General features: G+C 44.1%; 1 protein-coding gene across 1 annotated transcript in view; it reads left to right on the forward strand.

The window, feature by feature from the left end:
- LOC103118814 (NEDD4 like E3 ubiquitin protein ligase) overlaps positions 1-12342 on the forward strand; it is a 149310-nt gene that overhangs the window by 83045 nt on the left and 53923 nt on the right. Inside the window, exons 5-7 of the mRNA XM_060172335.1 lie at positions 4128-4294; positions 8283-8415; positions 9713-9889. Of these exons, the coding sequence (XP_060028318.1) occupies positions 4128-4294; positions 8283-8415; positions 9713-9889 (477 nt within the window). The remainder of the gene's footprint in view (positions 1-4127; positions 4295-8282; positions 8416-9712; positions 9890-12342) is intronic.

Below are 12342 nucleotides of genomic sequence, written 5' to 3' on the forward strand. Positions count from 1 at the left end.
GAGAGAGGAGGGAAAGACCGAGAGGGGGAAAGAAAGATAGACACCTGCAGACCTGCTTCACCGCTTGTGAAGTGACTGCCCTGCAGGTGGGGAACTGGGATCCTATGCCGGTCCTTGTACTTCATACCACATGCGCTTAACCTGCTGCGCTACCGCCCACCTCCTGGAATAAGATGTTTCAAGAAAAGAAAAGTGTATCAAACCTACACCACATCTGAGTGGTATTCTGGTCAAAAAAATCAAATTAAAAAAAAAAATCTCAGTTTGTCATACTTAAGTATGAAAAAGCTTTCCTGTGCTCATGAATCTGCCTCTTTGAGGGGGCCAGGCAGTGGCACACCTGGCTGAGCACACACCCTACAGTGCGCAAGCACCCAGGTTCAAGCTCCTGGTCCTCACCTGCAGGGGAAAAGCTTCACGAGTGGTGAGGCAGGGCTGCAGGTGTCTCTTTGTCTTTCTCCCTATCTACCTCCCCTCCCTTTTCAATTTCTCTCTGTCCCTGTCCAATAATAAATAAATAAATAAATAATTTTTTAAAATCTGCATCTTTGATAATTCACCCATGTATGTGAGTAAAAACAAAACAGAACAAGTTCAACTTACCATTTTCTGCTACCACACTCAGAACCAAGAAGATTTCACTTTATAAATATCCTGTTCTGGGCTGGTGAGATATCTCCCTTGGATAATGTGCTATCTTGCATATGCACTGCCCAGGTTCAAGCCCAGCCTCTACTTCATAGAAGGTAGCTTTGCTCCTGTGGTCTCTTTCTTCACCTCCCTCTCTCCCTCTCTCTCTCTCTCTCTCTCTCTCTCTCTCTCTATCTCTCTATCTCTCTCACTCTCTCCCTCTTTCCCCCCCTTTCTCTCTCTTCCCTCTCTCACTCTGCCTACCTGCCTCTCTGTCTCCACATAATATAAATAAGTAAATAAATAGGTAACAAGCTTTAAATGCCATACCCAAATCTTAGGAGCCAAGAGATAGCACACCCAGCATAGCACACACTGTACCAGATTTCATTATTTTTCTTAGTAGCCCCACCCCAATGGAAGATTCTCCTCACATATTTCATTCTCATATTGACGTTGGGCTCTCCACTCTTTGGAAATTCCTTTTAGCCCTTGGAGTGGCTTCAACAGAATGAAATGATCCAGAAAATCTTTTCCAAGTCTCCCTTGCTCATTCAGCCTGCGGGTGATAGCATGCATTGGGAAAACTGTGCTGTGGGAATCCCATTTGGGTTTAATTATCCAGAGGAACTTTCTCTCCTCCCCGACCCCCACTGGCTTTTAATGTTCTAGTCACATACCCTGACTTCCTGTTGAGTCTTCTCCACACTCGATCTGGTGGGTACTGTTCTGTTAGGTGGGATTCTCATGGTAAATGCCCTTGAAGCAAGCCTCTGTGTGGTTCATTTGCACATCTGTTTGCAGCTGTTATATGTACGTGCCATGTGAATGTGCTTGGGCAAAGTGAACCGAGCTCGGAGGTCCCCGTTTCCAGGCAGTATTTCATCTGAGAGCTCTCATCTCTCTCTGGAAGAGCGAGGAAGTGGATGTTAGATGACCATGAATGCCAAGATTTCATACGCCCTCCTGAGCAGATTTTTTTTTTATTTCTTTTTTTTATTTTTTATTTATAAAAAGGAAACATTGACTAAACCATAGGATAAGAGGGGTACAGTTCCCATCACCAGAAATCTGTATCCCATCACCTTCACTGATAGCTTTCCTATTCTTTAAACCTCTGGGAGTATAGACCCAAGGTTATTGTAATAATTTCTTTATTGGGGGATTAATGGTTTACAGTCGACAGTAAAACACAATAGTTTGTACATGCATCACATTTCCCAGTTTTCCACATAACAGTGCAACCCCCACTAGGTCCCCCTCTGCCATCATGTTCCAGGACCTAAACCCTCCCTTCCCAACCCAGAGTCTTTTACTTTGGTGCAATCCACCAACTCCAGTCCAAGTTCCCAAACAGATTTTCATCTCAAGTCCAAGGAATTTTGTTTGTTTGTTTGTTTGACACTCTCCTGGCCTTCCAAGTGCAGTAACCAGCGAATTATTCAATTTTCCAGTGACTTCACTAGGGGATGTTAGGAAGAAAGACTTAATGAGTCAAGTATGCGTTGCAAAGTGGAACTCTTAATGCTGGTACCAGAGAGGCTGTTTACCATGGCAGGAGCTGGTGTGTGTGTGTGTGGGGGGGGGGGGGGCGTGTTTCTGGAATAGGAAGCAGCAGTATCCACTCTTCTCGTTCCTGTGATGGCCCAGTACATACAGTGGGACTTTTACCTCCTCCCAGAAACGGCCTGGGTGCCCACCACCTATACAGTGGGGCTGATCTTCTGGGCTCCCTTGCACTTTATGCTGGAAATTAGAAAGAAGATCGTCACAATGTTATGGGGAGCAGGAGGGAACAGGGCAAAGGGAATAGAAGTCCCCTGCAAGCTCCCCTGGTAGGGTTCTAGATGAGAGGCGACCATGTTTCAGGGAGAATAATGTTTATTGAAACAAAGCAGGGTTAGAAAAGAGAAGAAAGTACACACTTTAAAGGCATGTAGACCCCTAAGAGAGAGAACCCCGAGGGGATTAACTTTAGCCATTGTCTCCAGATGAACACATCTGCTTTTTACGGACTCAGCAGTCAGGTGGAAAGGGAGGTCCCAGTACAAGAGGTAGACACCTTGGCATTGGCCCCTCTTCCTGGCAACCTGCAGGTTGCAGAGGCAGAGGCTACTTATGTCCTTCCTCCAGGAGAGTCTTTCCCTAGGGAGCCAGCCCCCTAACAGTAACGTGGTCTGTGTAAACTTCCTGTGGCTTTAGGGACAAAATAGCCAACATGAAATAGGAACGGCGTAAAATGCCACTTTAGTAACGGGACAGATCATTCTGCTCCAACACCCTGTTGCTTCATGCACCAGAGTCATTTGCAAAAGCAGTGCAATTCGTTGACCATGGCTGAAAATATTCTGTGGGCTTTCTAGGATTCTTTAACTATAGGTGATATATATCAAATGGCATCTGAATAGCCTTCAGGTGTGCATCGTTGAAAACCAACACATATGTTCCATTTGTCCTGATTTATGTCCCCACCCTTGTGGTAACCATTCACTGGTCTTACTGTCCACAAGTTAAGTTTACTGTTTTCTTTAATTTACCTGTTTGGCTTCATTATTGAAATAGAACCAAAATACTGGCCTTTCTGGGTTCATCCTGGTGGCCCATAGCCTCATTCGCACGCAGTAAAAAGAAAAAGAGAAAGAAAGAAAGAAGAAAGAAACAGGACTAGGAAGACAGCATAATGATTATACAAAAGATGTAACATGCCTGAGGCTCTAAGGTCCCAGGTTCAGTCCCCAGCACCACCAGAAACCAGAGCTGAGGAGTGCTCTGGTCTCTCTTTGTATATCTCTCTGCTTCTGTCCCCTCCCCCCCATTAAATAAATAAAATTTTTTAAAAAGTAAAAACCAGACATTACAGCAAGTGGAGGCAGGGATACCCCATCCCAAACCTGTCTCTTCCAGAGTCCTTTTCCTTTCTGGTCCAAAGGTTTTCAGGCGTCTCCTGTGAGCAGCCTTGTAGGTTTATTCTGTGTGTGTCCCTGTGCAAAGGAATTCTGGGTATTTTCATTTGTGTAAAAGGAGGGGGTTGGAAGCCCACAGACCAGGGAGAGGCAGCAGTCCATTTACATCTAAACCTGCAAGCTGAGGAGAGGGTCTTTTTCATTCTTTCTTGTTCCTTTTCACTATTGCTTATGAGTGAACTCATGCCGTGTTTGTCTTTGTCTGGCTTATTTCACTGAGCTCTTCAGGTCCACCCGAGTTGTTACAAATGGTAGGATTTCAGCTCTCTTGATAACTGAGTAGTCTTCCATTATGAAGACAGCACAGCTTCTTCTTCTTATGGGTGGAAGGCACCTGGGTTGTTGGCAGTCCGTGGCTGTGGTAAAACTGCTGCAGTAAGCATGCCATACATTACACCTGAGTGCAGTAGTGCTTTCACCAGTTAAAAGGAGGGGGTAGTATAGACCCGCAAGTAGGAGAACTTGATACTATGGGATTCCTGCACTTGTCTTCCTCTCGTCTGAAAAGCTATCCCTTCTGCTCTCATTCCACAGCATGGCTGGGAGGTTGTGGACTCCAATGACTCGGCTTCTCAGCACCAGGAGGAGCTCCCTCCCCCGCCTCTGCCCCCGGGCTGGGAAGAAAAAGTGGACAATTTAGGCCGCACCTACTATGTCAACCACAACAACCGCACCACCCAATGGCATCGACCGAGCCTGATGTGAGTATCTGCGAGATGACGTGAGACTATGATGGGGAAGCGGCCCTCACTCACTGGGTGAAGTCCCAACATGGCAGCCCCTGGGGGCAAGTATGGGGGGGAGTCAGTCAGCCTCCCATCCGTGGGAGCATGTGGTTGTGTAGTGCAAAGGGACTCGCATTCGTTTAGTTAAAAGGCGTAGGAGCCTGGCAGAGTTGACTTTAATAAAGAAAAGGCTGTAGCCTTGGTATCATGTTCAGCTATTTCAGATTTCAGATGACATGCTGATTTACTTTGAACTTTTTTTTACTTTTTGTTCTTTATGCAGATTCAAAAAACATTTATTTGTTGAATTGCATCTTATTTATGATGGCTATATCACATCCTTCTTCCTGGGCTTCCTTTCTTCCTGATTCACCCAGAATAAAAAACAGCAAGCAAATCGGCCCTGCAGTTCCCCCCCTCTCTTTTAACTCCTTTTAATTATTTGACTTAGAAACCATTTCAGAAAAAATATATATATTTTGCCCTTTTGGGGGGGTATTTATCACCTCCCCTTATATAATTATAAACATATGGGAAGGTTTCAGACTCCAAATTAGTAATTACTATTTATCCTTATCCTTCACCAGCCTCAGGGGTGCAATGAACTGATTATTGTTTTGTGCATCGGGCAATTTTTGGTTTAGTGATAGCACATAAACACTCTGAGCCTCAACTGCTATTGAAAAAAAAAAGTTTTCTCATGCATTTTATTTTTTTAAATGATAGTTATATAACAAGTTCTAAAACTAATAAGGTACAATAAGATGTAACACAAAGATATTCAAAGAAAGAAAGAAAGAAAGAAAGAAAGAAAGAAAGAAAGAAAGATTAGCCTAGACATCTTAAGCTCCCCAGCAGCCAGGACAAGGAGGTAATTATCAGTGAGTTAAATAAGTTTCAGGAGATAATAAAAGCCAGTGTTACCGGGTGAATTAAATTTCTCTTTAATCCAGACTCTGAAAGAGACTTGCTAGTGATGGCTTTTAATCCACTGACTTTAGCAGTGTGGAGGGGGTGATGCCACAACCCTCTTAGCTTTAGAAATTACACAATATTCTGCAGAAGACTGTGGTTGGGGAAGGAAGCCAAGTAGTTGGGTCTACGTTTGGCCTCATGTAGAGATAAAGCATAAAGGCTCCAGAGTAATCAATAGCCAGTTGTTCCCAAGACCTCTGTTGGGTTCTGGTACGTATCAAGCATACTTGGTCAGCTTTGGACTTGGGCCAGTGTGGACATCAGCTCACTGTCCCTGTGACAACACAATTATCTGAACATCTGGATGAGATCAAATTTTTTCTTGTCTTTTTTTTCCCCATGAACATATAAATGGAAATGATTTCATTGGTTTTTGTTTGTTAGCCTCCAGATTTATTGCTAGTTAAAGGGAGGGGGTAGTTCCACTGTTCCTGGAGGCTATGTTTTTTTTCCCCTTTTGTTGCCCTTGTTGTTTTATCATTGTTGTGGTTATTGTTGTTGTTGTTATTGATGTTGTTTTTGTTAAGACAGAAAGAAATCGAGAGAGGAGGGGAAGATGGAGAGGGGGAGAGAAAGACAGACACATGCAGACCTGTGAAGCAACCCCCATGCAAGTGGGAAGCCAGGGTCTCGAACTGGGATCCTCGTGCCAGTCCTTGTGCTTCATACCATGTGTGCTTACCCCACTACACTACCGCTTGACCCCCAATTTCATTGGTTCTTTCATTTTTATTATTTTTTATTTTTTATTTTCCCTTTTGTTGCCCTTTATTTTTGTTGTTATGGATGTTGTCGTTGTTGGATAGGACAGAGAGAAATGGAGCGAGGAGGGGAAGACAGAGAGATAGAGAGAGAGAAAGAGAGAGAGAGAGACACCTGCAGACCTGCTTGACCACTTGTGAAGCGATTCCCCCACAGGGCTCAAACCGGGATCCTTACGCCCGTCCTTGCACTTCACACCACATGCATTTAACCCACTGCACTACCACCCGACCCCTCGTTTTTATTTTAGCACTACTATCACCCCTTGGTTAGTGCCACCACTGTTAAAACTACTGATAGCCCTTTGAGTGCTCCAGCTGTCTGTGGTAAGCAGGCCCACCTTAAACGTGACTGCATGTAGTGTTTGACAGGTTCTTAGTAGCAATACACTAAGTAAAGCATCACTAGCTGCCTTGGCTGAAAGGCACAGAGCTCCCTGGGAACCATAGTACTCAGTGGGGACCAAAGCGTCCTGTGACTTCTGTAGAGATGTGACTGCTAGCATTTCACAAAGGAAAGGTACATCAGTGGCTAAGTGCACACTGGACAATTGTCACCTTTGGGTGAGGGAGATAGCATGATGGTGATAGAAAAAAACAACCTCTCATGCCTGAGGCTTTGAGATTCCCTGGTTCAGTTCTCCAAACTACCATAAGCCAGAGCTGAGCAGTGTTCTAGTAATGAAAATGTTCGCCTTCATTGATAATTACCTAGATTCATTTTTTTATTGTGGGGATTAATTGCTGACAGTAAATCCAGTTTTTGGTACAGGAGTAAAATTTTTCAGTTTTCTGCAAAACACTGTCATTCCCAGGATTTCTGTTTCGTATTAGGCTTCAGAAGTATTGTGCCAGATAAAGTGAAACATCATTTTCAGATTTTTAATAGTTATTATTTGCATTTGAATTAAGTAGAAGTTACTGTTTAAGCTATCTCTTTTACCAGTACAGTTGGCAATGTAAGGATGGTTGATGGAAAAAAAAAATTTTTTTTTTCACCAGAGCACTGCTCAGCTCTGGCTTATGGTGGTGCAGGGCTTGAATCTGGAACTTTGGAGCCTCAGGCATAAGAGACTCTTTGCATAACCAATATGCTATCTACCCCCGCCCAGTGGAAATATTTAAACTGCCTCAGAAACTGTAGAGAGTCACCAACTTATTTGCCCTCTCCAGGGATAATTGTAAATGATTTACCATTGCAGCTGTTCAGTGGATTTCTTTTTGGTATAAAAAAGAAATATGAGTTAGAGACTGTATGAGAGTGGCTTTAAAACCTGTATTTTGGGAATAATCTATCAAAAGGGTCATGGATTAATACCATAATAGTCTAATATTGGGTTTTCAGCTACTTTGAATTATTAATTTGTGGCCTCATTTCTTGTTAACCGACCATGGTCTCAGAAGAGCCTATAAGATTTTTTTTCTCTGGAAAACATTTTGACATTTAAACCTCCACTCCAAAAGCCTCCAAGTACTCTTTCTCCAGAAGGGCTGAGTGACTGTAATTTGCTGCAAAAGTTTGCAAGATTGAGTCAGCGCTTTCCCATCCTGAATTAGGAGAGTTCTAACGTGACCTGGAAACTAAGAGTATGAATGCACAGTGTACTTCAAAGCCCACTTGATTGGGGAGGCAGTTTGTTTGAACTGTGGAAAGTAGCCTAATGGGGGAGAAATACAATGTCGCGCTTCTCAGATTCTGCCACAGTGAAAACCACAGCAGTGGGAAAAGTCCATGTTGGATGAGAAGTATTTGCTCTCTATTCTTGCTTAGAGTTTGTCCTGTTGTACTCATGTGGTGCTTGCCATTGCTCGGGTTCTAGTAGGATCGTGACGGACTAGGGGTGTGTGTGTGTGTGTGTGTGTGTGTGTGTGTGTGTGTGTGTGTGTGTGTGTGTGTGTGTGTGTGTCCTGTCACCTCTCCTCAGAGAGACCTGACTTGTTACTGGAGCAGCTACACAGAGAACTTTGATTTCCCTTCCTTTGAAAGGATATTTTAAAGCGTTTCCCCAAGAGACCCTGTTCCCTTTGATGCAGTAGACCTAACACTGTACTTTGACCAAGAGAAGGTGGAAGCATTCTTTGTCATCCCTAGTGGTGATAGGTTAATGTGTGTTACCTGCAAGAGGGCTGTCTTGTGGATGTGAGGCCCTGGCTGGGCCTGAGAGTGTTGAAGATCAGTTCTCCACTTGTTCTCTCATCTTTTGTGTCTTCTCCACCCGCCCCTCCAGGGATGTGTCCTCGGAGTCTGACAGTAACATCCGGCAGATCAACCAGGAGGCCGCACACAGGCGCTTCCGTTCCCGCAGACACATCAGTGAGGACCTGGAGCCAGAGCCCTCTGAGGGGGGGGATGGCCCCGAGGTATGACCCCACCACCCTTTTTCCCTGTCCTCCAACTTGACCTGATGTCATTATTGCTCTTCTCGGTAGGTACTGTCCAAAAAGCCTCCTAGGTAATAAATGACCCTTGACTACTAATTAGTTCAGCAAGGGGTTTCCAAACTTTAAGATACTTTCACTTTTCAGGTCCTGCAGGTGGGGATAGAGCATGTGACTTACTTTCTTGAGGCTCTGGCTAACAGTCCTTGGCACCACACGGGAGCACCATGAACAGTATGGGTGGTGGAGCAGTACCTTAGTGTCTCTCTCCCTTCCACTCTCGCTCCACCAGTCTCCCTTCCCACCCCCACTCCCAAACTCACCCAGTACAGAATAAAGATTGGGTCCATTAGGCCACTCAGTTGAGCTACTGAGTCCTTCAACTTGCTGCAGTGCCAGACACAAGTTTTTATTGAGTAGTTTAGATTTGGTGGGAGAGTTTTGTTAACCAAAAATAAATAAATCAATAAATAACATAATACAGATTTGGGTGAATAGAACAGATGTGTTGATCATTTCCATGGAGCCTTAATTCAGTCTGGTTATATGAAGTCCTTCCTTTCCCTCCCCACTCCCTTTGGTAGTATAACAGGAATATCATTCACAAAATGTTGTAGTGATCAGAAGTTGGAAAGCAAAAATGAAAGATGCCTTAAAAAGTTCACTGCAAGTAACTTTATGCAGAGTTTAGCTCGTGACACCTTTGCCTTATTGTGAACATTCAGCCATGCATATCTTTTTTCTTTTTATCAAAAAAATCGGACCCTGTTTCAAGATGTTAAATACCTTTTTTAAAAACTGTGTGTGTGTATAAGCATATGTACCTCTCAGCTATTGGTGACACTCGTGGTTAAGTTAACCTGGGGCCTTTCATATGGAAGAGTTCTATGTACAACCGTGGCATATCTCCCTGGCTCTTGAGAATATTTTTAAACCATGCTAATAAGTGTGGCAAGGTAAGTCAAGTCACACCACAGGGAAGTGCTATCAGCTGGTTCTAAAGAGTGTCACCTGACTTCTTTGGTTCAAGTCCTGGCCCTGCCACTTCCAGGAGCTCTGTTTAGCCTGGGCAGGTTACTCTCTGTGTTCCAGCTTCCTCCTCTGTTAATTGAGGATGTAGTCATTTGTCACTCAGGTTTTGTGACTCCTACATGCCCAGTAAACATTAATTATGGCCATCAAAGTGGCTGTTGTTGGATGCTTGTGTTGGGGAGGTGATGACAAGCTCCCCCGTTCCCATCATCACCACCCCTTCCCCTTTCGGGCTGTTCCTTCTTAGCCTTGGGAGACCATTTCGGAAGAAGTGAATATCACCAGCGAGTCCCTCAGCCTGGCGCTGCCTCCTCCGCCAGCCTCCCCTGTATCCCGGACCAGCCCTCAGGAGCTGTCAGAGGAGCTGAGCAGAAGACTCCAGATCACCCCAGACTCCAATGGGGAGCAGTTTGGGTCTTTGATTGTAAGTAGCAGTCTTGTTTGACTAAGGAGTCAGACAAAGGTCTTAGCATTTTTTCAGTTATGTTTTAAGAGACTCTTGTTACAGATAATGACCAGAGGTCTTTCAGCCCTTAGCTGCACCTGTCATTTTCCAAAATTTCCTGGCAGCAACAAGACGGGGTGGAAATTAGTCCAACCAGAGGAGACTCTTTCTGGTTTTACAAGGGATACAAGGAAATAAGGGTCCTCAACTTCTAGGATCATTAGCTTTGACCTTATAGAATTTGTCCTCTCAGCCAAGGCTTCTAAGTAGCACATGCATCACAAAGGGTGGTATTTTGCACTGGGGCATCGGAGCTGCTGGGCTCCTTGTCAGGCCTCTTGAATTGTACTGGACACACTCTTGTCTTTCTCATGTCACAGATAGGAGTGTACTACTTTAGTGGCCAAGCTAAAATAGCATGAGGATGCAAATGAGAAAAATGTGTCTTAAGTACCAGTGTACAAATGCTAGAGAAAGGCTGTGAAATGCTGCTGCTGCTATTAAGGTAGCATTGAACTGGAATTTCTCAGCCACCAGGGAAACTCTTGAGAAGCTTCAGAGGAAGCTGAACCCCAGAGAGAAACAGAAAAATCACTGACTGACAGTTCAAAGTTGTGCTTGTGGGTAAAATTGAGGGCAATTGTTGTCTTAGGGTCTCACCAAAAATTGAATTTTAAGGGGCCTGGGTGATGGTGCACCTGGTTGAGTGCACAAGTTACAATGAGCAAGTGGGTAAAATTGAGGACAATTGTTGTCTCAGGGTCTCACCAAAAATTGAATTTTAAGGGGCTTGGGTGATGGTACACCTGGTTGAGTGCACAAGTTACAATGAGCAAGGACCCAGGTTCAAACCCCCGTATCTACCTGCAGAGGGAAAAGCTTTGTGAGTGGTGAAGCAGGGCTGCAGGTGTCTCTCTTTCCTTCTCTATGTCTATCTCTTCCTTTCCTTTTGATTTCTGGCTGTTTCTATCCAATAAATAAAGATAATAAAAAAATTTAAAGGGGCCGGGTGGTGGCACACCTGCTTGAGCGCACATGTTATTAGTGTACAAGGATCCACGTTCGAGCCCCCGGTCTCCACCTGCAGGGGGAAAGCTTTGCAAGTGGTGAAGCAGGGCTGCAGGTGTCTGTCTCTCTCCCTATTTCCCCCTTCCCTCTCGATTTCTGACTGTTTCTAGCCAATAAATAATAAAGATAATATTTTTTTTAATTGAAAAAAAAAGAGAGACCAGTGGTGGTGCACCTGGTTGAGCACAGGTGTTACAGTGCACGAGGACCCAGCTTCAATCCCCCGGCCCCCACCTGCAAGGGAAAGCTTTGCAAGTGGTGAAGCAGGGCTGCAGGTGTCTCTCTGTCTCTTTTCCGTCCTATCACCCCATCCTCTTTCGATTTCTGGCTGTCTCTATCCAATAACTAGATAAAGATTTTTTTTAAGTTTAAAAAAATTTTTAAATGTTAAAAACAAAAGAAAAGAAATTGAGCTTTAAGAAGTATAGGAGTCAGGCCATAGAAAATGAACTTCAAGAGAAATAGTCATTCTTCCCACCATGTCAGATGTGAATACTAGGCAGACTGCAGACAGTGTATCAGCAAAATCATTACTCCGGCAATTAGGATGTTTTTCATTTGAGAAGATCCAGTTGGCCCCTAGTGTGTGAGTTAATATTGATGATTCCATTGATCTGGCTTTATATGAAAATTCTGAGTTCTGTTCCTAAAGAGAGATACCACACAGAGGAAACTTCAGTACTAAAGGGACAGAGGAGGTGAGTTTATACAGATGGGAGGCTGGAAGTGGTAACTCAGTTATGGAAACATACAGCACAATAAAACCACCTAGCTAGACCCTCTCAGAGAAAGCAAGAAGCACAGCAATTGTATACCTTCCGTCTGCTGAGTGAAAAAACCATCATTTTACTCCACAGTGATACTTCGTTGACATCACTACTGATTTTTTTTTTCCATACAGATGGGCAGCTTCTGCATAAAATACCTTATGAAATCCAAGAGTCAGTCAGTGTCAATGTTATCTGATGACCGCAGTCTTCAAGAGTGCCATGGGGTGGGGAATGCAGGGCCCTTCTCCAGTGTAGCCAGTCAGGATCACAGTATTTCCGAAGACAGGGTGTGTCCTCCCCTAGAAGAATGAATCTTCCCAGGCATCATTGTAGAGAGATTTCAGTAATCACCACCACAAAGTCCCATTGCCCTTATGTTTGACTTCTCGTAGCAGGGGAGTAAATACCATATACACTTGGCCCAAGGAAGGACCAGTTGCTGTCCAATCCCTCCCTGAGTTTGGACATGTGACCTGCTGTGTGGCTCTGTTAGACTTGTTTAAACCTCGCAGATTGAGAGAAATGGACATTGTGCTTTTGCACACTACAATTTTTCCTCTCCCTCCCAATCCTGTTCTTTTTTTTTTTAATATT

This window comes from Erinaceus europaeus, chromosome 15 (assembly GCF_950295315.1).
Source record: "Erinaceus europaeus chromosome 15, mEriEur2.1, whole genome shotgun sequence".
NCBI classification, from domain to species: Eukaryota; Metazoa; Chordata; class Mammalia; order Eulipotyphla; family Erinaceidae; genus Erinaceus; species Erinaceus europaeus.